At 40.8% G+C, this 26,790-nt stretch overlaps 1 protein-coding gene across 4 annotated transcripts in view; it reads right to left on the bottom strand.

Annotated features, from left to right (window-relative positions):
• dph6 (diphthamine biosynthesis 6) overlaps window positions 1-26,790 on the bottom strand; it is a 106,070-nt gene that overhangs the window by 60,411 nt on the left and 18,869 nt on the right. For all 4 annotated transcript variants that reach the window (XR_008573347.1, XM_054795634.1, XM_054795636.1 and 1 more), the window contains 5 exons: window positions 14,360-14,433; window positions 14,104-14,222; window positions 5,012-5,073; window positions 3,256-3,350; window positions 2,816-2,909 (listed from right to left, as the gene is read on the bottom strand). Coding sequence is in view for 3 of the 4 variants with exons in the window: in XM_054795634.1 (XP_054651609.1) it covers window positions 2,816-2,909; window positions 3,256-3,350; window positions 5,012-5,073; window positions 14,104-14,222; window positions 14,360-14,433 (444 nt within the window). In the remaining variant the exon portion in view is untranslated. The remainder of the gene's footprint in view (window positions 1-2,815; window positions 2,910-3,255; window positions 3,351-5,011; window positions 5,074-14,103; window positions 14,223-14,359; window positions 14,434-26,790) is intronic.

The raw sequence follows: 26,790 nt of genomic DNA, 5'->3' as shown, positions 1-26,790 counted from the left end.
ATTTTCAGCTTCCTAAAAGTAAACGCTGTTATCCAAAATGCGTCTCAGGGGTCATTTTCACACCGCAGCTTGTTCTTTGTCCTTCCCAATTTGAAATATTTTTTGTTATTACACTAACTTCCTTTGCCACCTATAACACAAAGCTTAGTATATGGCTTGTAGTACAATATACTGACATACATGTGATTGCTTTTAGCATCTTTAATGTACACATCAAAGTGGCCCCACATCCTTCAACGTGCTGATGCTTTTCCCTTAGCAAAATCAAGTGCTATTTCTAGTTTCTAGTCAGTGTGGCTTCAAATGTTTGCATTTTCAGGCTCTGAAAAAATCTAAATAGATTTTTTTTAAATAAAAAAACTCTCAAACAGCCTCCAAATGCTGTTTTTCCACCGCACAGTACCGACTCAGTTGCTCTACTCATTATTGGCAATATTGTGCAAGCAAAACCAGGTACTACTTTCTCGTAGATTAGCCTAGTAAAAGCATATCCTGTTTGCTGTTTTTATACAGTGTATTATAGGCCACAGTCTCTACTTTGCATCCAAAATACAGTAATACAAAGTAATATACTGTACAAGAACTCAATGAAACAGTAATAATAAAAAAAGAACAACCCCTTGCTTTTAACCCTGTGGCTGTCTTGCAAAATGGAAAGGGCGTTGCAAGACAGGAAGAGACTGGCTTATTGGGAGGAGGACGTCGCAATAATATGACCATGACACTGCTTGGTTATGACCAGACGTGGGAGCAAGTCAGTGTTTTGAAACTCAGTCTCAAGTCTTTAATCTCAAGTCTTGAGTCAAGTCTCAAGTCTCTTTTGGACTAAAATAAGACTGGTGTGACAAGACTTAGTCACAGAAAAACAGAAAAAGAGCGTTGACATAGCATTCAGGATTTAGTCAGTGCACAGAAATGTGATCCACACATTTGTTGTTTGTTAAACATAATTGGACGTAATTGGACATTAACAAATACATTCAATAAGGCAGATTCCAAGGGAAAATATGTTGGCTTGCTGGAAAATACACAATAACAATCACAAGAGTTCAGGGGTCGGCAACCTTTACCATCAAAAGAGCTATTTTGCCTCCTCTTGCAGTAAAAAAAATAGTCTGGAGCCGCAAAACATTATATTATAGCTTATAACGTAGTGAAAATCGTAATCTTTTCTAAATGTTACCTGTTGTTACCTGTTATTGTGCTGTTTGCACAATACCGTTTGCGCTGATATTTTTATGAACAGTTCTTTCATGTATTCCATCTGTGAATGGCTTCCCCGTCTTTTCTCGCTAAATCTGGCGACTGTCCGAACCCTCTTGGTGACTTATTTTCTCAAAAGCGACTACCGACAAATGTAAAAACTTTTCCTGGTGTTGTTGGGAGATGGGGACGTAAAAGTGGAAGCACATATTGTTCTGAGCGGAGAGTGCACAGTCAGCTCCCGCGGCACACTATCTGCCTCTCCTGGAGTCCCCACCTCGGTGATTAGTGTGTCACGGGCTCCAAGCGCATAGCTACAGCGCGCTTGTCATTATAAAATATATGCTCTCGTTGACTACATTGTTTTATTTTACTGCGCAGTATTTACTAACTTGCTTCAGACTCAACTCAAAACTCCTTCACCTTTTTTTCTCTCCTGTGCAGTGAGACTCCCTGCATACACTAGCCGACCTCCCCCCTCCCTTGCTAATCCAATCAGCAGTCAGAACAGTCTAGATGCATTCATGGACTTGCGGTGAGTCAGATATCACATTCTTTTCGAAAATGCACATGCCCCCTACTTCGGTGCTAAAAACAATCATCGTGCTCGGCAGAGGGAGCCGCAACAAGGAGGCTGAAGGGCCTCATACGGCTCCCGAGCTGCGGGTTGCCGACCTCTGCGTTATTTGAATACTTTGAATGAGGACACATCTTAAGTATTTTCAAGTCATCAGACTAAAGTCTGATAAAGTCCTGATTCATTGATGTCAAAGTCCAAGTCGAGTTGCGGGTCTTTGATGATATTGTCAAGTCAAGTCCAAAGTCATCAAAATTGTGACTCAAATCTGACTCGAGTCACAATTAGTCACGACAGTCAAACGGTGTATTATACTCCACAGTCTCCACTTTGCTGCTGTCTGTTTTTTTGCTGCCCTCAGTCTCCTCTTGGATAGCATGTCTTTATTTATGAAGTAAATACAAGAAACTATTTCTCTACCGTTGTTTGATGGTTAGTGTGTCTCTTTGCAACTGCAACTCTAATTAGGATTCATATCCATCACAGCCATCGGATACTGATTCGGGTTTCTTAATCTGAATGCTTATTAGAGAGTGAATAATATAAAAATAAAAGCGTCCCCTTGCAGCCCTTTTCTTTGATCTCCTTCTGTTTCTGCAAGCCAAAAGAAAAAAAAAATACTTGCTACATCCCTGCAAACCCCGCCCGTACCCACTTAGCCTGCTACCTGAATGCAAAGCGCCCTAATGTGAGCGGACATGTTTATTAAGCTGGGCCTAGTTTGGGGCTGCAGTGAATATTGCAGACGTCAAAGTAGGCCATGTGGGGCTGGAGGAGAGAGACGGAGAGAGAATATGCGAAAGAGAGGCCCCTCTGGAGGCTGATCTGAACTCTCCCCTCTGGTTCCTCCTTTCCTCCTGAGCAAAGTTATCACACACCAAAGGCTTTTGTTCTTCTATTTGTTTTCCCCTCCGAGTGCTCTGAAAGCAATCAAGCCTAAAGCAGCCCAAACTTTTCTTTTTTTTTTTTTTTCTTTTGCCGTCAGTTCATCGGTTCGCTGTCGAAGACTATCGATCGCTCACAACTTGGACTTACGCTGGCTTTGCTCTCGGTGCGCAAGGCGGTGAAACGAAGGTACCCGACCGGAGCGAAGGCATCTGCAGAGTGGATCACTGTCTCCGCTGCATCACTGCAACACATGAATGAAAACCGGTTGTAAAACTTTGTGGCATTAGTAGCTAAAAAACAATCTCTTGCGCCCCTTTTTTACTGTGCTGGATGCAGTGTTATACTCCATAGGCTTCACTTTGTTGCAGCACTCAATAGTCTTGCTGCCCTCAGTCTCCTCTTGGATGAAATATGCCAAGAAGCAAATACACATCCTCATTCTACTCCTTCATTTTTTAACATGTTGCGTTCCGCCTGATGCATTCAATGCTGCAAGGTTTTCCTTGGAAAAGGAGGGAAAGCGGTAGGTAGGAAGGGTAGGTGGTGAAGCGTCATTACAAAGTCACATTTCTCATCCATTTACTCACATGACAAGCCTCTTTTTGAAGAGAGGACAATCCAGGGTGAAGGTTTCATATTCCCCTCCTTCACCACAAATATGGACGCCGTACTTCTGAGAGAGCTACAAAATAAAACAGAGGTCGTTCTGAAACTATGCGTACAATGTAAAACACATTTTAGAGTGTGAATGGCCACTAAACACGTTTGATTTAAGGGTGTCCAAACTTTTTCCACCGACAGCCGCACACAGAAAAATCAAAGGATGCGCGGGGCCACTGATGTTTTATATACAGTATACAGTAGTCCCTCGCTACATCGCAGTTCGAACATCACTCCCTCACTTTATCGCTTTTTTAAAAAAATGAATGAATTAATAAATGATCGCTTTATGTGGTTGACTATAGCCGTTTATGAATAAAAAACTATTAAAACACAAATGATATGTAGTATTCTGGTCACGAGGCATCGGTAATGTTACACTGATGAGACATTACCTTACATGACATTACCTGGACACTGCATGTAGTCAGCCATAGCATGTCCGACATGATAGCGTGAAAAAAAGTTCTCCACCCATTCGATGTGGAAGGGGCCAGTTTTTGGCTTCTCACTTTGTCCTTCTTCCTCACTCCGTTTGAAACACTTTCTTAAGTTTAGAATAAGAAAATTGGAGAGGCTAAATAATTAGCTCTGCTAGCGGGGGTGGTCCTTTTTGTCCCTGCAATGATCCCGTAGCCTGTGCAATGTGGTATGAAACAAAGAATAATAGGCATCTAAAGATGACAAACAGGGCTGTAGTAATGGTACAAAAAACGTATTTAGGAAGTCATAAGTGGGTTTTTTATGCTCAAACTATGAAAATGTCCCATTTATTAATATTGAATCCTACTCATTTATTGCGGTCGGGTCTGGAAACAATTACGGTAACCGCAATAAACGAGAGACAACTGTATTTTCGTAAAAAGGCTAATACAAGTGTACTGAAATAGATAATTACAGTGTAGGATGGTCTTTTTCTATCACAAGAAAAAAGGTTTGAAAAAGATGTGTTGTCTAAAATAAATACACTCATCCCTTATTTATAAATTGAATTATTTTTGTAGTTATGGCATAGAAAACCTGTTCACGACCTTCTGAAAATGGTTTTTAACGTTATTAGAGCCCTCCAGATATGAATTAACACCCCTATAGTCACCTTTACAGTCGTATTACTCAATATAGTAGGCATAACAAAAGAAAATGACATAATTTTGACTCACTCATGCTCAAGTAAGTGTTGCCAGGTTTGCTGATTATAAGCAACTTTGGGCTTTGTTTTTTTTTTTTTTTTGTAGTCACTCGCAAATTCCTGAGTTGCTTGTTTCTCTCGTGTGACCTGGAAACACTCATACACCCATACCCCTAGCCTACGATTTGTTTCATTTGATACGCTTACTACACGCTTACATAATAATACCTACACTCTGTACTTGCACATTATAATTACACATAACCACTAACCTGTGAAAACACCGCAACTTGTTTGATGATGATGATGCAATGTTACACACGCGTACCCAGGCCTTTTTCTTTGAATGTGTGAGTACAGTACGTGTTCTGAATGCCTTATATTTGTATTTTAGTTCATTTAGCCATCTTGACAATGCTTCCTTTAGGCCAAAAACACATACAATTTGAAGTGAATATGACGTTTTTAGCGGGATTCCGTTCTTGCAAGATGTTATGCAGGTGTACCTAATGCAATGACATACGAGAGCATCAAAAAAAAAAAAAAAGAGTGACCTGTTTCAGGTAGGGCTCCATGTCGGCCAGAGACTTTCCCAGGTGCTTCTCGGGATCCAGGCCTCACGTGCACACACAAGACATATGGGTAGAGGGAGAAAGAAGCTATCACAGACGAGCGAGCGATTGAAGATGACAGACACAAACACACAGTGTAACCTACATACAGAATCTATTTGTTTGACTTTGCAAGTCGTGTATACACATCTCCCTGGTAAAGGCTAACAGTTTTCAATATACACTCACTTGCACACACATTCCTACCTGCCACCTCCCCCTCTCATTTCATTCCCTAGAGAACATAAACTCTGGAAAAGAGATGTTGTTTATTTGTCTTTTCCCCTCACGCTAGCCTGAAATTGTGACTCATGGGCGTGAGGAGGGAAAAGAAGGGATACCCAGCATGCTTCTCTCCTCCTGGGCCTCATTTGGTCAACATCCTCAGGCTATCCAATCGAGACGGTGGCTTGATTAGGCTAACCAGACTTACGATAAACATGCGTTGGTGTATTGTTGAGTTTTTCTCCTTGGGGAGACTAAAATTCTTCATGTTGCCTTCTAGCAGCCAGGTCTTGATGGCGCTATGCTGAACTCTAGCTCACCCTTTAAACGACTTCCTTTCGTATGTAAAAAACCCAACAAAAGCAGCTTGGGTCATTTACAAGTCAAAAATCTTCACAATATCAATTCAAATGATTTCAACCCGCTGGTCAAAATTCTTAATGAATCAATTAATTTATTCATTGATGTGCGCTGCTTGCCTAAATGTACGAATCAATTAAGTGAAAATGATCTCTGGCAAAATTCTTAACAATGTAATACATTTACTTTACTAATTGATTTTATAGGGCGCACTATTGCCTACATTTTTGACACAATCAAAAATTATTTCAACACAATCAAAATTCTTAATGCTTCGTCCTGGCGCCGTTCGGCTGTAGCGTTTTTGTAATTCTATTTTTTTTAATTCTATTTTTATTGCCAGTTAGCAAGCAGCTCACTCAGTTAGCTAATTTGCTAGCGACGGCACAAAGTAGATTGATTGACAAGGATCTACAGCCAACCAGGACACAGAACACAATGGGTGGGTTCTCCCTTAGCCAATAAGGACTGGTGTGGCTCAATATTTAGCCGGCTATTGTCTACTGTGTGTTCCTAACATGCTCGTACATGCGCGTAAACACACTGAGAAGAGGTGGAGCTGCACACGTCTTCAACATGAGTATACAACACCTCTACTGGTAACAGTAGTAAATACAATAACAGACACATACAACAGAGCACCCGTAGATCGCTCTAATACACCACAAGGACGCACAACACAATGCGTGTAAAAAAATCAAAATCGCACAATAAAAAAATCCAAGAAACAGTGGATCAGTGAAAGGTGAACCACGATGGAGCGAGAGAACACCGTATTTACAATTCAATTAGTCAACAGTCTGTCCTGCCAATTGTCAAAATTCCATCCATCCGTCAATTTTCTATGCCGCTTATCCTCACTAGAGTCGCGGGTATGCTGGAGCCTATCCCAGCTGACTTCGGGCGAGAGGTGGGGTAAACCCTGGACTGGTCGCCATTCAAACACAGGGCACATACAGACAAACAACCATTCACACTCACATTCATACCTATGGACAATTTAGAGTCACCAGTTAACCTAACATGCATGCTTTTGGAATGTGGGAGGAAACCGGAGTACCCGGAGAAAACCCACACACGCACGGGGAGAACATGCAAACTCCACAGAGATGCCCAACAGAGATTCGAACCCAGGTCTTCCCGTGGCCAACGTGCTAACCACTACGCCACCTGGCGGCCCTTGTCAAAATTCTTAATGATCAATTAGTTTGGTAATTGATTTTTTGGGGGGTGCATGACAATAGGCAAAACTTGTAACAATTTGCCTAAATTTCTGTTGCAATTGCTTCGTTTCACATGTCCTCATTCTTCGCGATCAATTAATCTGAGAAAATGGAAGCCTCACCATGCTTTACCAATCCAAACTGAAGGAACTGTTGTGTCTTAACTGACTGACGCGATCTTTAGAGAGTAACAGATTACTCAACTGTCATGTCCCTAATGATCGCCAAGAGGGTCCAAGAATTCCGTCGGCGTGCTCTGGGGGGCGTTACACGGCGCCGCTCCTCGCCTCCGCACGTCTAATTAAAGGAGCAAAGTTAATCGTAATGTGAGAATATCGCTTCCCTCATGGCCTGACAAGCTCAAAGGTTAAGGTGTCAGTCGGTGGAGCCCTCCCCTCCGTCCCCCGTGGGAAGCGACGGACGAGAGATGTGAAGTCCCGCCTTCACGGGTTCATCTTATTCCCAGTTGTATCTCCGGGCTGCGGTGGTCCAACACGACGGGGGCGTTTGAGGATGAGGGGACGGTAGAATGAGCAGACCCTTATTCGCCTCGTCCCAGGGGATCTGTGGTCTTAATTAGAGTGAGAATATCTAATCTCAACATCCTCTCATCTCCACCCTGCCGCAAAGGTAATAAGGAAGGGATGCATTAAAATTCAAATGCCTTTTAAATATCCCCTATAATTAGTCATGTCTTTTAACAAAATCTTAATAATTGGCTCCAAATCGCAAAGGGGATGCCATGTCTTTTTTTCTCTCTTTTTTTTTGATAGTTTCATTAACTTTTCTGCTCTTAAATGATTAATGACCCACGATGAGACAGGCCAAGGGCTTAGGACAGAAAGACAGCTGAGTGCCAAAGGGATGCAAAGATAGCATTAATGTCAACACATTTCTCCTCGCAGGAGCACTTGTATGGGTGTTGCTTTAATTGATGCGCCCCGACGCCGTTTAGGATGGCCGAGCCTTCAGCCATCTAACACCACTTTATTTTAAACGAACCACGGTTTTACAAGCCCACCTAAACCCAATTATCAAACGTCATTATGCCACATTAAAGCCAAATAAGCCCGCCAGAATGTGCTATTAGAATGCCGCCAGGGACAGCAAGATCACACTTTGGATGGGTAAAGAAGCGTCTGGAAAGGGGGCATTTTACGTCATCGTATCCTATAAATTCAGTGGACTTTAAAAGCAGAGAGTCTGGTAATGAAGGGGATTGTTAAATAAACGTCGGCAGCATTTGATGGGTGTAAATTATTTTTTAAAAGTTTGTAAAGAAAGTATGTTACTACTCTAAACGTGCCTTCCCCACTGGTTTTAATGGGAAATCCTGACGTGCAAACCACACTGTTTCATCTGCCAGATCTGCTTGGTGACTGTGCTTCTGGCCAAAGTGCAAGTGCACTGGAACGGCAATCAAGTCAAACTCGATCTTTATATCCGCAAATTTACTTGGATCTTGGGCAAATTTTAATGGATGCTTCCTTGGCACATCCGCAAAGTTTCAGATAAATAGTTCACATAGTTTTCACAAAATCCTGCTAACCAACAAACGGTCGAAGCAACCGTGATCAAAACAGCTTTTGTCGCTTTTGCGATTGTTTTCAACCGCAAAAATTCAAATAAAAAGCAAATAATAATGTTTATTATGCCGCACGGTGGTCTAGTGGTTAGCATGTTGGCCACGCAGTCAGGAGATCGGGAAGATTATTATTTTTTTTTTAAATCATTACATGAACCTTCTTTAGTTTCAAGACCTTAGCCTTTTTTGTTACCCCTTAATTAAATAGGTTTAATAGATTCTGTCTATTGATCTATCGATTTATGTATTCAGTCACTGATTACCTAGAAACGTGCTATCGAAAGGCGATGTAATATTATTATTGTTCAAGTATTATTGAAAAGACTTTTCATTTAGGGTGGGAGTGTCAAACTCGTTTTCAGTCGGCCACAGTGCATGTATGGTTGCCCCCGGAGGGTCGCCCATAACTGCGAAACCATATACTGTAAATGTACATCGCCTCTTGATATTATTACGTGTTTCATGACTGTGTTATTTTCATTTCGTAATGTTTTGCTAACAAACTAACGTGGAAATCAGAAGTCAAGGTGTGAAGCAGAAATGAAGTATATAACCATTGTATAATTATATATAAAAAGAAACAATTTCATGCAGTACAAATTTTGTGTCAAAATTGACAGAACCAATATATTTAGCATAAAAGATTTTTTTCTCTATTTTTTAGTACCATAATATAAATATAAAAAACATTGAAACAAACAAAATATATTTTAAAAAATTAATACAATTAAATTCATTTTTTTTAAAAGGACCTTTTGGATGTGCATTATTTCTAGGCTTTCATGGGCCACATGAAAAAAAATACAGCAGGCCGAATCTGGGCTCCACCTGTGATTTAGGGAATACAGTAATCCCTCCTTTATCACGGTTAATTGGTTCCAGACTCGACCGTTCCACAGAGTAGGATTCTTTAATTTTAAATTGAATATTGTCATTGTTCGAGCATAAAAAAAAACTGTTTACAAACTTCTAAATACGTTTTTTAACATTATTAGAGCCCTCGAGACATTAAATAATACCCCTTTAGTCACCTTTGCACTCGTTTTACCCAATATCGTAGGCATAATAGAAAATAAGACAAAATATAGACTCACACGTTAGCATTGGGACAGTTCCTCGTTGTTCGTGTTTTAGTTCCAGTTTCGTACTACCTATGTTGGCTATTGTCTCATCAATGTAGCATAATGTAACATTATGACCCCTTGTGACCAGTGTCTTTCACTTTGTTTTTTGAATGCCTTATATTTGTATTTTACTTTATTTAGCCATTTTTATGCTTCAAAAAGCTTAATTTAGGCCAAAAATGCATAAATCGCATTTTATTTGCATATTGTTTGACAAAGAGTGTGAGACCACAGAACAGTGCCTTTGTTTTAAATAGCCTTTTTTTATGTATTTTATCACTAATCACTTGCACTTTACAAAGTATGTGTGTTCATATACATTGTATGTAATCTTTTAGATTTGTATATTTTATCACTTGTGACGTGTGCTGCTGATGGGTTTTTATCTGGTTAAATAAAGGTTAAATAAAAATAAATAAATAAATAATAGGCCGTAGTCAAACACGAAACGGAATGATTTAAGGATGTATTTTTGAAAAACCGTGATATTGAAATTGCAATTTTTAGTTTTGTTGGCTTTTGCCTATCCTTGAAGAGGTTTATTTGCGTGAAGCAGTAAGTAGGTAGCTATATCGTCTAGTATATTTAGCTGCTTGTGTATTTTCTTATATACGTATGTTGAATTAAAAGCCTGGAGATGGTAGATAGTCCGAGCCGAGCTGAGCCGAGCCGAAGTAAGACAGCGCTATCGCAGATATCCGCGGGGTTTGTCTCGGGATCTGCTGTTGCCGGCTGACAGCTCGGCTTTAATCCTCACCCCGCCTTCCGAGAGCAAATTGGATTCGTGATGTGCGTTTTAGTCGCCACTAAATGGAGGGAATAACATCTCCTCTCTTGTAAAGTGAGCAGCTCGAGCTTTAAACAACCCTCAAAACAATAGCTGATCGTTATCGCCTCATCTTCGGCGGGAAGAAAGAGGAGCTGAGACAAATGATGATAAGATTAAGGTTCTATGGAAAATTTGTCAGGCTCTTATCTGGAATTTGGTGTCTGAACAGAACAAATGTGTCAGGATGAAATCGTTTTAGTTCAAATCAAGACGGGAGAAACTACTAGGGAAATGAAAATTGCTAAAAAAAAAACAACCAACAAAATGCATGAAAAAAAACGGATGTAAATCAGATTACGTTTCTTTTATTGATTATGGGGGGAATTCGACTAACTGCTGTTTTTTTTAAGTCATTTTTAGTCAGCTTGGACAATCTCTGAATGTTCTGAACTCCTGTGTATATGCAAGTGCAGAAAAATACTGCCTTTCGTTCTCAGCTTCCTTTAGCTGCCATCATGTTCCTCTTTAGGCGGTTGATACTGAATCAATCTTTTTAGGTTCCTTTATATGCAACTCCTTGTAATCACCACTGGTCCAAACATCCTTGTTGTTGCACTTGTTAAATGGAAAGAACTCGACTGACTTACCTCGCCTCCAGCTTGCAGCGTCCACCATTTCTTCAAAGTCTTTGAACATGAATCATACTTGAAGTGTGATATGAAACCACGCTGAGTTTAGCTCAAAGGCTACACAGTATGTTCAAATAAAGGCTAAATGATGGCAGGCTAATATATAAAAAAAAAAACGCATAGGCTTTTCTTTCACACATGCCAATTATCCCTAGAGTGGAGAACCAATTAGCTGAAGGACCTGCGCCCTCCCATTCACCTGCACAACTCAATCAATTAACTAATTACATGAATATTTGATAATGGCTTTCGGAATAGACAATTAGCTCGCTGTGGGCGTGAGATACCATGCACGCATTTTTCACATGGTTCATCTTTTATTTATGTTGTTAAGGGCACAAATAGCTTAAGTACCTGTTTGTCTTTTCATTCTTATGACATTCGATGCAGGGAATGTTTTCAAGTGTAAGAAGAAGCTAACCACCGTAAAAATTAGCTTCTTCTTCCAAGTTTTGGTGGCAAAAATGCCTTTTTTGCTTGAGTTTTCTCTCATAAGAGACAGGCACAGCTTGGACAGTCACAGTGGTACTCTTGGTACTAGAACATCGGCCAATTTGGTAATATCTTGCTGAACTTTTTGTACAATTAGAATTTCAAAGGAATGGTTTACTTTGCAAGACGTAACATAGCAAAAACTGTATTTTCGTCTATGTACACACTCCATATTGGATTAAATATCTGAAATTAAGGTCAAAAGTGCTTCTTCTTGACAAAAAAAAAAATCTGTAACACCAATTTGCTTATCTAAAGTAACATGTATACTAGCGGTGCTTAATAGGCGGCCCACCAGACATCACCCAAATAACGCAAGCCACTCAGTCTAACTAGAGCGGTGCTCATTCATGCAGTACCTCCTCTGATCTGCAGGGGCAAAAGTGAGGCCTATGTGTCACAATAAAGCAACAGCAGAAGTAAAGTCTAAAGAAAACGTTCTTTTGTTAGCATCAACAGTTAGCATAATGTATACAGCGCTTGCACAGGCACAGTGACACGCGTTTGGCCAATTTTTACTGCTTTTTTTGTAGTTTTGTCAACTAAATTCCTTAGAAAATATTAGTTTTGTAAAATGACTACATTTTCTTCTATTTTGTGCGGCAGGCATTTGCATCCTATACACAGAGCTTGCAGAGGCTCAGTGACATTCTGGTCCAGTTTTGCAGATTTTGTATATTTTCCGACAAAATTCTGAGGAAAAGACACTACTTTGCAACAAAGCGGAGATGACACTTTCTTCTACTTTTCTTCTGTTACATGGTACTAGTATTAGGCTGCCATCAGTGCAGATTTCCAACTTGCAGAGAATTCACTTAGAGGATTATCCTGCATTTGGACAGCTGTCTTTTCACGACAGGGATTTGTCATCAAGCTACATCTTCACCCTTAAGAAAAATATACTTTATCCATTCACGTCTAATTTCCACCTATCTTTCTGAGCAGCAAACGAGGGAATATTAATCTTTATTGACTTGGCAGGAAGAAAAAGAGATGGAGGGCCTAGTGAAAGCCATTTTTCCATTATTATGACAGAATATCATAAGCTGTTTTGGCTGTCATTTTGTAGGGAGACTTAACCTATGACCTCCACACCTGTTTTTTTCCTCCATAAGGTAAATCCCTTCAAATCTGTGTCTTTTACCAGCACTCACACCGAAAAAGGCCACCAGGTACGCCGTTGTGCTGTCACACAATCTCCTCACTACTCAGGAGCTGCAATTATGCGGAGGACTACCTAAAGGGCCCCCGGGTGCTTGCAGCCCCATTCAATAGTCTCCTTTCTAATTACCAGTGCCGCGGGACAGGTGAGGAGTCAGTGGTGGGGGTGGAGCGATAAAATCTTCTCTTTTTTACCTGTAGCCAAAACACAAATGCATGCGCACACACACACACACACACACACACACACACACACACACACACACACACACACACACACACACGCGGCTATATGGTGGGAGGCCGAGTTACACGTTCAAAAGACACCCGAGGCGATTTACCTTTTTAATTATAATCTTCTAGAAATGCGGAGAATTTGCCTTTAGATGAGTTTGTGGTAACGAGAGCAGGGTTACAAGGTGACCCCCTTGTTGTCACAGCGCACACTGCGGATTGCAGAAACGACTCTACTACTATATTTTTTTGATAACTGATGAAAAATTGTGGTTAGAGGCCAGGAATTACCACCTTTTATGTGTGGCATTAAAATAAAGACTATCCACTGGCATCTACTGCCTTGTTATCATCAGAGCGCATGCTGCTGATTGCAGAAACAGCCACACTGTAGTCAAACTATTCTTTTTTTTTTCCACTTTTTTTCAGTAGTTTAACTTTGGTTGAGGTCTGATTCCATTTGTTTCCCAGCAAAGTACGAACAAAAAAGGTAACTCCTTAAAATAGGGGTGAAGAAACTGTCAAAATGACGATTTGTGGTCAGGTGATTTGGTGTAATTATCATTTCTCACTAAGAAACTGAAAAAAAGAGGCTCTATAGTACCATGTCATTGAACAGTTCAACCATCTTGCACCCAAGAAGAAGTTCTTTTCTCTTAACATTCCCCGCCATCTGATCTTCTTGCCCTCTGGCTCCAAAGCAGGCAGGTAAGGCGCAGGTGACGCCGCATTAACCTCAGTGTGGAAGCACTTGAGAGACGTAAATGAGTGCTCACTTTAGTACGGAACATTGTGCTATTCAGGCACAACGAGGGACAGGCGTCGCTTATTGACAGCTTGAATGTGATGGTGAGGGGTGGGCAATCACCTGTAATTACTTCTCAGCTGCCAAACCAGCCAGCCTCACGTCGCGTTGCTCCTTACACGCCCTCCATCCCTCGGTGCTTCTTATCTCTTCTTATATTGTTCTCTGCTTCAATACCTTTGCCTCTGGCGCACGTCGCTATACCGCCGCTAAGCCCCAGATTTACGATTAGGGGCATTATTCTTCTTCGCCTGCCTCCTTTTCCGTCGCTTATCTACATGTTTTCGATTCCAGTGACAAAAACTTCTGAAGAAAACCTCCAGAGAGGAGAGAAGAAAAACGGCTGTCCAGTATGGAGGCCAACTTACCAAAGGCGGCAACTTTGATGAGGATGGCGTGGAGGTCAGACGATATCATCTCAGTGAGCAGTGACTCCTGGTCTCGGCGCCACAGGTATGCTAGAGGCTGCAAACCAAGACGAAAACACCTGAGGGGGACAGGTGAAAGTGAGAAGCTGGAAAGGTTCCAGGCATGAATGCAGTCTTTCCGCTTCACCCCCAGACAAATGTTATTGTAAAAACCAAAGCATTGCGCACATTATATGAACAAGTGTGTGTGACTTACACATTTTCAACACGGACCCTCTGGTAATCAGAAAGAATGGCTCCTACAGACACTGCCTCAACACCCTCCTTTTCCTGTGGAGAGGATGGATGATAAGTACATCAAAAATATACAACATAAGGTGGCGAGAAACACTTCAATATTGAATAAAGCAAAATTTGTTCTTGATCAAAAATCACTCCACACTCTTTACTGCTCTCTGGTATTACCAGATCTAACTTATTGTGTGGAGACATGGGGTCAACTACATGTATAAAAGCAATCTTCACTCGCTAAATGTACTGCAAAAAAGATCAGTGAGGACAATTCATAATGCCGCGTACAGAGAACATACAAATCCCTTATATTTAAAATAAAAAATATTACAATTTGCTGATTTCGTACATTTTCAAAGCACTGAAGGGAATGCATTACGCTAACAATAACCTGCTACCCAAACATGTCATACAATACTTTTCTACAAGAGAGGATAAATGTGATCTCAGGGGAAAAACTCAACTTAAAACACTTATACGTGAGAACAATCCTAAAAACCCACAGCATTTCAGTATGTGGAATTAAATTATGGAACAGATTGAGTACGGAACCCAAACAATGCACCAAGATGAGCAATTAAAAAAAAACAAAAAAAACAATACAAGCAGTTAATGTTTGCAAAATATAAGGAAGAAGAGTCTTGAACTTGTTTTGTTATGCTTGTCTCTATTATTATTTATTTATTATTATACTGATTTTTATATTTACTGTGAAAATAAATCTTAATAATTACATCATCATCATTACATCATTGTTACATTACCTTATCATTATTCTATGTATTAAAAAAAAAATCACAGGCCTTTTGATGAGGTTCTAACAGCAATGTTTACCGTTATTGAGCATGTGAGCACCAAACATGACAAAAATCTATCATCTCCCTCGCTTGTGTGTGAAGAGGCTCTCGGACGGTCATTCATAAAGTTTTCATGATCTCATGAGAATTTATCCTCGTTGGTATTAACTAATTTATTCCATTAATTACATTAAACTTTGTTTGCGTAATTAATGCACACACATCATGGCAAGCCACGACTCTCTGTCATGACGACGGACAGTGGCACAGTGTTGCGTCCCCACAGACTCAGAGTCTGACGCTCTCAACACACTAACAACAGTGCAATTCCAACACCGTAGATATATCTCCAACTCTAGTTCGTTCAGTCTCGGAATGACACTTCCTCATTGTCACTATACAGCCGCGAGATGCGTTCAGGGACACTCACAACAACAACAACAACAACATCTTAATTATGAGTGTGGGCTAAATAAACAGAAAGACAAAGAAAAGTGGATATTCTTAATCACTCACTTTGTAACTTTTAATGCGGGTGTTCAATTTGCTGCATTTAAGTATGCTCACAAATCCCAGAAAACAAACTGAAAACATGTGAATTCAACTTAAATGACGTGGTGTCTTTGAACGCAATCCCTCACGGCTCCTAATAACATGGTTAAAGTGTCATTCCAATGTTCTGCTACGATTACAGAAATTAGTGTTAGGTACCTTTTCAGACATGTTCGCTATCTTTTAGCTTGATTTAAATTTTCAGTTCATTTGGAGCTGTTAATACACACAAATATGCATAAAAATGTATACACTGGCTGCAACAGTCTGTCATGCCGAGTACCAGAGAAGTCTTTGAAGATGAGGTGTTTTATTTTCAGCAAGATGGGGCACCCCCACACCGCCAAGGCGATGTTAGAACCTTCCTTGATGAGATCTAAAAGTCTACACTATGAGATCTGCAACAGTCGCCGAATTAAGAGCAGCTATTGAACGTGAATGCAAATACCGCGGGACTTGTTTCGTGATGTGTGCGATTCCACTGCTTGGCGCTGTCAGCAGTGTCTGGACCAGAACGGACGTCAGTTTACGAACAGGCGGTGACAAAACAATAAAATCATGTTTGTGAATTCTAAGACATTTTGAAAATTGGACAAATTATAACACCTAGTTTACAATTATTTCAAGTGTTTACACGTTTTTTTGGGACACTCTGTATATTATCCTGTTTACCTTTCCATTTATCTTTCTTTCAATAGAATACAGTAAAAATTGGCACATTTCAGACATAGTTCCAAGTGGTGATTAATCATGATTAATTGTTTTTGGGAAACTGTGATTAATCTGATTAATCTGTTCTTCTTCAGCAAATAGGCTAACCTAGCATAATGTTGCTGCTAAAATATAACTGTTAGGTGAGCACTTTAGCCCACATAGCTAGGCTAGTGCTGCTATTATGTTGGAAGAGTGCAGAGTTACAATGTATATTTAAAAAGTGAATAAAGTGCACAGTAGCGCTTTTTGGAGACACACACTGGACAGGTGTGGACAAACCCAGTTCATTAGCATTAAAGCTACAGACACACAAAGATAACACTCTGTGTAACACTATTGTGGGACATCTGATACTTATTTAAAATTGTGGAAAACTTTTTAACTCCATAATTTATTCAATTTTTACTTGTAGGTCGGTACTATGCCAGGTATCCCAATGATTTTTTGTTGTCGTCTCTTTTTTTTTTTTTTTTTTTTTTTTTAAACATACAATACGTTCTTATCATGTCTGAAGGTCAATGCAAATGCATTCATATAATATTCCTATGTCAGACTCCAGGGATGTTGTCAAATGGGTCAAAATGATCACATGTGGAGCTACACAAACAATAACAAAAACATAAGCAAGGTGCAGTGATGCATGTGCTCACACACACACACACACACACGCACACAGTGCCTCCACCCCCACCAACACACACCTGCAGATTCATTAGAACATTACACGGGTTGTAATTAGAATGCCAGGCCGGGCTAGAAGGGATGGAGCGGTCTCCAGTAAATTACCTTGTAGACATTATCAATTTCCCTGGCTACTGGTCCTTAAGATAACCCTCCAAGCCCTCCTCCTCCTCCTCCTCCAGCCCGCGCTCGCTTCCTGCAATTTTTCTCTGCCTGATAAACATGCTGATTAAAGCGAGCAGCGTGTAAACCTTTGATACTTTCCTAAATGAAATCCATGCCCTGCCTGAGGCCTGATGCCGGGCTGCACACACACAAACACACACTCCAAGTAGGCATGCCTGCTAATCAGATAAAAGATGCAGTGTGTGTGTTCGTATCCTGGTTGAGGTGCAAACACATGGTGTGGTGGAAAAGGTTCAAGAAAAAAAGGTGGGGGACACACACTGATGAATAAAGGTAAAAAAAACAACAACAAAAAAAAAACACATGAAGGTATCTGGTTTCAGTGTGTTTTAATATGCCGCCATTGGGAGCAACAGTGGATTAAACATTACAGTCAATTCCACTGACCAGTGACAGTAATGAAGTAAGACTGATAGCATTTCGGCTCGGCGCAGGAGCTGAGGGGGCTGCAGGCAGTGTCATGTAATTCGAGGTAAGCCTGGGGGGGGCTGGTGCTCTGGTCTAATGCAATGATAACCCTTTGCCTAAATGCAACTGTCACTTCCTAAAGAGGCAAATTAGGGAGTGGGATGAGGAAGGACGAAAAGGGATAAGAGATAGGACGAGTGAGATCATTTGCTCGGGCAGAAAAGTGTCGGGATTCGAGACTTTGAGGTTGGGACTTGGCCTCAGTCAATTACACGGCTTCTCTCTTTCCTGGCTCTCATGAGATGACATTACACAGACCTAACATTTGCAGGCCAACGTCTAACGCCAATGACAACAAGCCACATTAGTCGCATATCTTTGTACCGGAGACTGTTGAAACTGGACCAGCCGTTTGGGAAACAGCTTAGGAAAATGATTATTTTTGGAGGATTCCGTCATTATAGCAGCGATGAGTTGGAGACAAGTAGGAATGACAGGGTAGCTAACACTGCTGTGGAAGTCACTCCATATATATATATATATATATATATATATATATATATATATATATATATATATATATATATATACACACATATATATATATATACACACATATACATATACACACACACACACGCACACACATACATATATTTATATAGACATGCTCTCATTCTTTTTGTCTGATGGATGTTGAAGTTAACCCTTGGAAGTTAATTATGTCATTGAAAAAAAAGCTACTGGCTGGAGATGACCACAACGAACTGCACTGGGCACCCTTTAACTCTTTATGCAACAGTATGCACTAAAACTGCAACAATTAATCAACGATTAATCGAGTTTGCAATGAATCAACAACTACTGTATTTTGGTATATGAACAATCTTTTTTTTTAATTAAAAATGTAAATATCCTCTGATTTGAGCCTCTCAAATGTGAGTATTTGAATTCCTTAGTCATCCATGAAAGCTGAGCTATTGTTTTAGTCAAAACAAAATATTCTCACACATCAGCTTTGACTTTGGAAAACAGTGATTAACATGTTTGCCTCTTTTCTGATGTGTTGCAGATTAAACCACTAAGTGTTTGTGTTTGGTTCATATTGATTTGGTCCATCTCGGGCCTAACCAATTACTCAATTAATCGAAATAACAAGCTTCAGATTAATCGACTAAGAAAATAATCATTAGATGCAGCCCTAGTATGCACAAATCCACATTTGTTCACTTCCGACCTGATACTGATACAATTGTGTTTGCTTTTATATGCAACAGTCATCGGCTGACATTCAGCATTTTGGCACGCATCGGCATTGGCCTTTTATTTTTATTTTTTTTATTTTTAATCCGACAACCGTTAAGAAATCAATTTAAAACTGGGTGATTCTGGCTATGACACAGCTGAGCCTCCACGCTTGCAGTTGTCTGTCTCCAGCATTGTCCCACCCGCAGCACTATCTGACTGGCTACATGCAGAGCAATGTCACAGGTAACAGCCAATCAAGAGTGAAAGCTGTGCGTGCACGGTGCTCATAAACACGCTGGAGAGGAGAAAAACTTTTACTGGTGAAGAAGCTCTGTAGAGCAGATATACATTTGGATGGTAAGTTAAAGCAGCAGCCTCTCTTAAAATTGTAATAAACATCCCAGTCACCTACAATTCACAAATACTGGTGACGTTACTGTGTACTTCACGGACCGGATGTCCAACTTCATAACACACCTCATACGTAGAAGAGATCCGGTGTTGACAATTTAGCGACATGGTCGTTATATTTACCAAGAAATGGGCGCATGAAAAGTGAAAGACAGGAACGGTTTCGTGTGTCATGCATTTATTCTGTACTTAAATACAAGCAGCGAACAAAGGTGAAGAGTCCGCTGCACAGGCAAGCTGACGTGGAGTTCCACATTCGTACGACTGTGCGATGCGAGTCTGAAAGCTGCATACACCCCTCCGCAATGCAACTCAACCCAACAGAAACAAGAAGGCAGAGCTTGGACACAATCCTCCATCACCTGGACAACACCTCATCTTGCTGGAAAAAAACGCATGGGTGTCCAAAGTGTGGCACAGGGGCCATCAGTTCGTTCAGGCCATCAGCCCATTGTGGAATTAAAACAAGCAAAAACCCAGCAAAAGTGGAAAAACTGAGCAAAAAGGCATAATATAATATAAGTGTTGATACTAATAATTAATATAAAGAGACAGACAGTATGAATTGCCTGTGAGAAAATACATATCACAAACGCCAATTCTGCAACTTTACAGAGTGTAAGACAACATATTTAAGGAAATATTGTATTATAATAAATTATTCATTATTAGTATTATTATGATTAGATTATTATTATTATTATTATTATTATCACCATCATCATCATAACTGTGGTTTATTTAGCACTATGGCCTGGGGGCTGCCTGAGTGCTGCCTCTACTGGGGAGAACCTCGGTTCATGCCAAATAGGCTAGCTACACACTAAATATTAACACTTTGGACATGTTCACTATGTGGTGTACTCGCTCGTGCTACCAGCTATTTAGGCAAGCTGTACACTGACTGCTCTAAAGTACATCTATTCTAAAGTTTCATTTCTACAGTGTTGTCCCTCTAGAAGATACAATAAAACGGTCAAGGTTATCACGACCCCTTTGACCTGACTCAATCAACATGACTCTTGGGCAGGGATCTTTCTGATTCACGTTTCCCACGTCATTAATGCAGACTCACCTGATGGCGGACCTCAGGCCCCGCATTAACTCAAGCCTCGAGGGGGGCTAATTCTGGGGCGGTGTTGTGCAACCGCATAACCCTGCAGCAGCCCAGTCAGGAGGTGTACGAAACAAAAGGCCCGGGCCTGGCTAACCGCTGTCCTCTACATCAGGCACAAAAAGCTATTAATGAGGATCTATGGCCCAGAGCGATGGACGCCCTCTGTCCCCCCAGCCATGTCCATCGGGGTACTTAGCCCCATGCAGTCATTAACTCCTGTTACTAATTGTCAAATTCATTAAACTCCTCCTTCACTCCCCCCACACACATGCGGGTTGTCTCTTGTGGAAATGGATGGAGAAGACTGAGTTATTAAGATGTCACCTGCGGGGAAGATAAAGGCCAGTAGGCATGCTCGGCAAAAGAAACTATCCGACCATTAAACTCAGTTGCAAGGTTGTGTGCATGATATACTTCGCGATTATACATACATTCATCTTTGTAAGGCAATAAAAGAGTTATTCAAATGTATGCAGAGTCACACCATCAAGTAAGACATGGATTTGACAAAAAGGAAGGAGAGCACACTCGGCTTGAGAATGCGGCTTTTGCAAAGGTTCCTAATACAATGGAACCTCCACAGTTGAACACAAAAAGTGCGGGTGCTTGTCTCACCGAACAATTACTGACCAATGTAGAATATTACATCCACAATTTGAATCGTCTTCTGAATGGCTTATATTTGTATTTGACTTCATTTAGCCATTTTTATGCTTAAAAATGCTTAATTTAGGCAAAAAATATGTACAATTTGCTGAAGTGTCCATTTTTTATTAATAACAGGATCTATTCAACTACAAAACAGCATGCTTTATTAATTCATACATGTTTTTAGTTATTATTAATTCATTCAATTAAGTTTAATTTGGACCTTGCGCCTTGCAAGCTTTTAAAGTCTCATTAAAAGAATCATGTAATTGTTTTGTTATTTTTGGGTTAAAAGGTGACTAGAAAGAATGATTATTTCGCTAAAATGCACATTAAAAGTAGGCCTATTAAGAATAGTATAATTAGCGATATGTTTGTTTAGGACTGTTGATTTGTTAAAAGCCATCAGTATATTCAATTTAAATGCATACACTCAAATGACAGAAAATAGGAATATGTCTTGTATTACATTTTGCCTAATGCACAGACTAAAAGTACAGTCTGTACAATACTGAAAAGCCATTAAGAGTCAATTAGAAAAGCCATGAAATATTCAAATTTCTATATTCATGTTGAACACATCAGAAGTCTCATTAGCTCGCTCCCAATGGCTGTCACCGTGACGTCTTAATTATACAGCCTAACAATACAAAGCTCCATTTAGCCGAAATGGTGGGTTTCCAAAATCCAGCCGAGTTGGCGGATCTTGACTATTATGTACCGCCTTGACAGATATTTCCATTAAAAAAAAAAAAATCATCTTTTTATGGAGTCCAAAGTTGTTGACATGCACTTTCCATTATGTTATTGCCTCTTGCATGCGGCTGGCTTCAGTGTGATGGCGACAAGGAAGAGGAGGAGGAGGAGGAGCTGGAGTGGAAGCCGTCAAGGTGGAGAAATTAATTAAAGTGGTTTTGAATGACAGTTTGCTCAAGGGCATCGGGGCGCCATCACGCGCTCCCCATCACTGTATTGTCATCGTCATATCGACGCCCCCTTCTAACCCCGATTCTTCCTTCTCCCCCCTTCTATCAAACACCCCTCTTCATCTCCTCCTTCTCCTGGGCTCTTGCAGGACCCATCAAGTAAGTGACTGGACGCAAGGTGGTTTTAATGTTCTCTCCATTAGATCAGGTCCCTGCGCCTATAGTCATGTAATGTAATGACATGGTGAGAACATGGAGAAGGGGGCTGGACCAGCTGAAATGCGTGTAGTATAGTGGGGACAGGGCCAGCTCAGGTCAAGTGATTGTGTTTAATGCAATGCGGACAACGTCCCGGGGCGTGTTGGGCTGTCCTGACAACTCAGACATGCCAAAGTGACAGGAAGCTTAGTGTAGGCTTAGACAGAGAAGGCGCCACGTATTTGTTTTAAATCTTTGCTCTCGTTCGGTGAAGGCGGACATCCCCCCAAGGAGACTCCCACAGTTGAAGGAGTGATAGGAGACATAATACGATGTTTTGCTTTAATGGAATGTTTTTAGCTGGATAAAGCGAGGTTCATTCCCTCTGTTGGACCTGTAGAATGGTAGTTCTCAACTGGTCTCACCCTGGGACCTGCACTTCACTTGTAACTATGCATATATGCATTTTTACACAGCACCGTCTTGCCTCCCAGAACATCAACACAACAACGAATCGAATGACGATAGAAATCAAATCCACATGAAATACCGAGTCAGTATATGACCCACTTTTGGGTCCCGAGACACCAGTTGAGAATCACCGCTCTAGATCGGTCAGTGGAAAATCCTAAAGCCTGTATACAGTGACTTGAGAATGTTATGATGCTACTAAAATCGCGTAAGTCAACTTTGGTGTAAGTCGGATCTTAGGTAGGGTTGGGAGTGATGCCTGCTCCCAGCATGCCCTTAGTAGTAGTTTTCCTATGTGTACTTACTTCCCTGTTACATATTCTGCTGTAATTTTTGTGTTGGCACCAAAATTGTAGGTAGTGTTCTGTCTAATGACCCCCACCAGTTCACTTCACTGTGTAACAAGTTCATTGTGAGTTCAGTGTTGGCTTGTGCTTGCCCGTGCAAGTGTCTCAGAACTTGCCCAGGCTTTGCGGGACGCACTTACGCTGATCTTTGATTTCAAGTACATGGCCACAAAATATGTCCCGGTTGGCCGTAAGTTTGAGACCAAGACTTTAAGTATACCTACATTAACTCCTAAGTCGCTTCCTTACACTGTACACAGAAGACAAAAAGGCCATACAACACAGCAATAAAACACAAAATAAAATAAAAGCCACAGCACTAGAAACCCTTCCATGGAAAATAAGACCACTAAACTGCCAAGTTATCAGAACCTGGCTGTTATGTGTACTGTTAAACAATTTTGCCATTTTCGAGTGTCTGTGAATGTCACATGAGTCCTAACTGTGCGTGTGTGTGTGTGACTGCGGGAAGACCGCTGAGTGCAGAGAGGACAGCTGATTTTGCTGATGTTGTTTTGGCGTGGTTTGGCTGACACTTGGCAGTAAATATATTATATAAATATATAAATATATTATCATACTTGTGGACTTACCACCTCCCCATCATCCTGAGATGTTACAATACGATCTTTATCGTTGATGATGAAACAAGTCCAGCCAATAATGAGCACACAGTGTATTCTTCAACGAACGGTGCACCACACTGTAATAACTAGATGTCAAGCGAATCTCATGTTTATGGACCACCATTAAGTTAATTATGTGTATGTAACCAATAAACCGAGGACCACCTGTATAGTTTTTCAATTGCTTTCTATGGAAAACAAAATCTGAACAAATCAGACGTCGTTCAGAGTGCCCGAACGTAATGTACTCGAACTTCCACTTTCACCACCTCTCTCTCTGGCAATGTTTACTTGATGGTAACAGTGGCTGTTTACCTAAAAAACGAGTCCTGCATAGCATTATGTCCTATTGTGGCTCAACAGAGACACGAAGCTCTGTTGTCCTCTGGAGGATTGCAACAATCTCATCTTTTAGTCATTAACCCAGGATGAGGATTATAAATCAATTGTCAACTTTTGATCAGTCCGTTTTCGATTATGGAATATTTACAAATTGGACTGGTCATATTACGGTTATCTTGTGTAGTCACTATGTGTCAAAGTTATGGAAAATTAACCATCAGTCATCATTGATCAAGGGTAATTCTTTGAAAGGTTATCCCTACTATCAGTAACCTACGGGTTCTGGCTTCCAATCCGTCACTCTTAACTCTGGGAAGACTCCACACTCATCTGCAAATATGCCAGCTTGTTCCCATCAGAAAATGTGATTATAAACAGCGATCAAAACGAAAAGCTACGTACAATGCAGCAGTGTATGACTCGACAGGCGGGCTTAGCATCTGTCTTTGAAAAGCTCAAAAAATCTTTCAGAGTCACTCTTTGGTAAATTTGTGAGGCTTTCCTTCCTTAGCAGCTGTTGACAAGACGGTTCTAAGCTCACAGTTAGGGGTTGCGACACATCATGTGTCAATCCTCGACCATTTGAGTATGGTGGGATCAGAATAAACTGCTGACACTGTCTCGTCCGTATCATAACTGAGAATGCTTATTAAGACAGTGACAGGTCAACAAGAAATGACTGTATGTTAAGATGTTATCTAGAGGGTACAGTACAGAGACTTGTATTCCTTTATACTGTAATAACAGAGCAATATTTAAAGACAGCGCCTCAGTGTAAATATTACATGCAGAACAGCAGTAAAATGGAGAAAATCCTTTTTAAAAAAAAGTTCAGATTAAGTTTCCTCTTGGATATATATGGATACATAAACATGGACTGAGCCAGCAGGGAGGCCAAAGCAAGCACAAGACATGGTTTCAGCAGTCCTAGGATGAGGAAGCGTTCCATATCAACATGCATGGAAAACTAAACTTGGGGAGTTAGGGGAGACGGAAGGTAGTTTATCAATAGCCTCTTTTTATACAGCGAGAGCCAGCAAAATTGGTGCATCAGAGCCAGAAACAAAAGCATTTTTTGCCTTTTAAACAGAACCCAGCAAAATGGGTTATCGTTTCCAGACTATAAGTCACACTTTTTTCATAGTTGGTCTGGTGCATGTTTTTAAACGTTAATTCAGACCGCCTGACATGGGTGAACAAAGGGTGAAAAATACCATTGACAGCCACTAGAAAGCTGATTCAATGATGTGGAATGAGATTGGGAGCTTGGTGAACTTGCTTTCCGTTAACTTGCTTATTGGACTCACTGCCTTGTTATGTTAATTTAGCCTCCCAGGTAAGTGTGTCCAGATCCAATATTGATACCGGGTATCGTGCCGACATAAAAAAAAACAAATATCGAATTATATCGGCCTGCATCAAAAATCTACGATATTGGCACTTTGATACAAGCAGTTGATTCCAGACTCTGCCCCAGCACGTCTACCCAGCAGCAGCCAGATAGAGCCCTGCATGTGTTAAAATGTTAAAGTACCAAGGAGTAGGCATGTAGCAGTATTTTTCATTAAAGTCTGAAAAAGACTTGGGGCTGACTGTAAAACTTGCCATGCACAAGTTATCCGTGGTGGCACAGAACTGGGGAAGTTGAATACGAGCAACCTCATCGCGCATTTGAAGCAGCATCACAAGGAAAACTCCCACGGGATGGCAAAAAGTCATTAGCTATAGCAGAAAAGTGCCAGCCCCTGTTCGTGGTGAGTGAATTGAGCACCTCCAAGCACCACCAATTGAGCACCTTCTCATACCTACTGTTGCTGACTGTTCTCGGTTTGTGTAATATCACTTGATCAAGCCTTTTCTAACATTCCACGCTACAAAATAAGTAATAAAAGTATGTATTATTCGTATTGATATCGGTAACATCAGATCAGAAGAGAAAAAGTTGTATCGAGACACACCTACTCCTAGGTACGTATGTTCTTTATGCCAGTGATTCTCAACTGGCGGTTGGCGACCCACTATCGGGTGCCATCTATCTATCATTTGGGTCTGAGTCGTTTTCAGTGGGTCGTGAGTTTTTGCCCGGGCAAAAAGAATAATAACAATAATGTACTGATGAACGCGAATGCACCTAGGCACTAGACAAAGCTTTCAACACAACAGGGTGCCTGTAATACTATTCCCAATGACAGAAAACTATCAGGTCGACTTTGTCCCTCCCTTCCACGACGGTGCCATTTATACTGCATAGCAACAAGGGAAAAGGCAGGAAAATGCCGGCATTTACAGGCTGTTTGCCCATGAGTACTTTTGCTTTTTTTTTTTTACATATCAACTGGGATTATTCAAACAAGGATAGGACATGACGCAACTGCCCAAACATTCCAGGTTTTGTTTCTCGCCGCTAAAAAGATAATGTTTTCTGTATCCTTTAGTGAAAAAAAAAAATAATCCCAGCTGTGTCACATTTGTGGTGAGAGTGTTAAGAGACAGGACGTTTCAGGACAGGAATCAAATCTGGAGTCTCATTCAGCAGAGAGGTAAACCACGTCAGTTGCTTTTCATGGTCCGTATCAACCGGTGAGTCCGCAGAGAGTGCGCACGCTGACCTATAAACACACACACGCACTCCCAAATGTAAATGTTTTTTCTGGTGACGTCAGGTTCCAGGCTCTTGGCATCTTAGCTGTCCTGCAGTGTAGAATATAGTCGCTCTTCATGGAC

The sequence above is a fragment of the Dunckerocampus dactyliophorus genome, chromosome 13 (genome assembly GCF_027744805.1).
Source record: "Dunckerocampus dactyliophorus isolate RoL2022-P2 chromosome 13, RoL_Ddac_1.1, whole genome shotgun sequence".
NCBI classification, from domain to species: domain Eukaryota; kingdom Metazoa; phylum Chordata; class Actinopteri; order Syngnathiformes; family Syngnathidae; genus Dunckerocampus; species Dunckerocampus dactyliophorus.
Note: the sequence above shows the minus strand (reverse complement) of the source record. Positions and strands in the feature narration are given on the sequence as shown.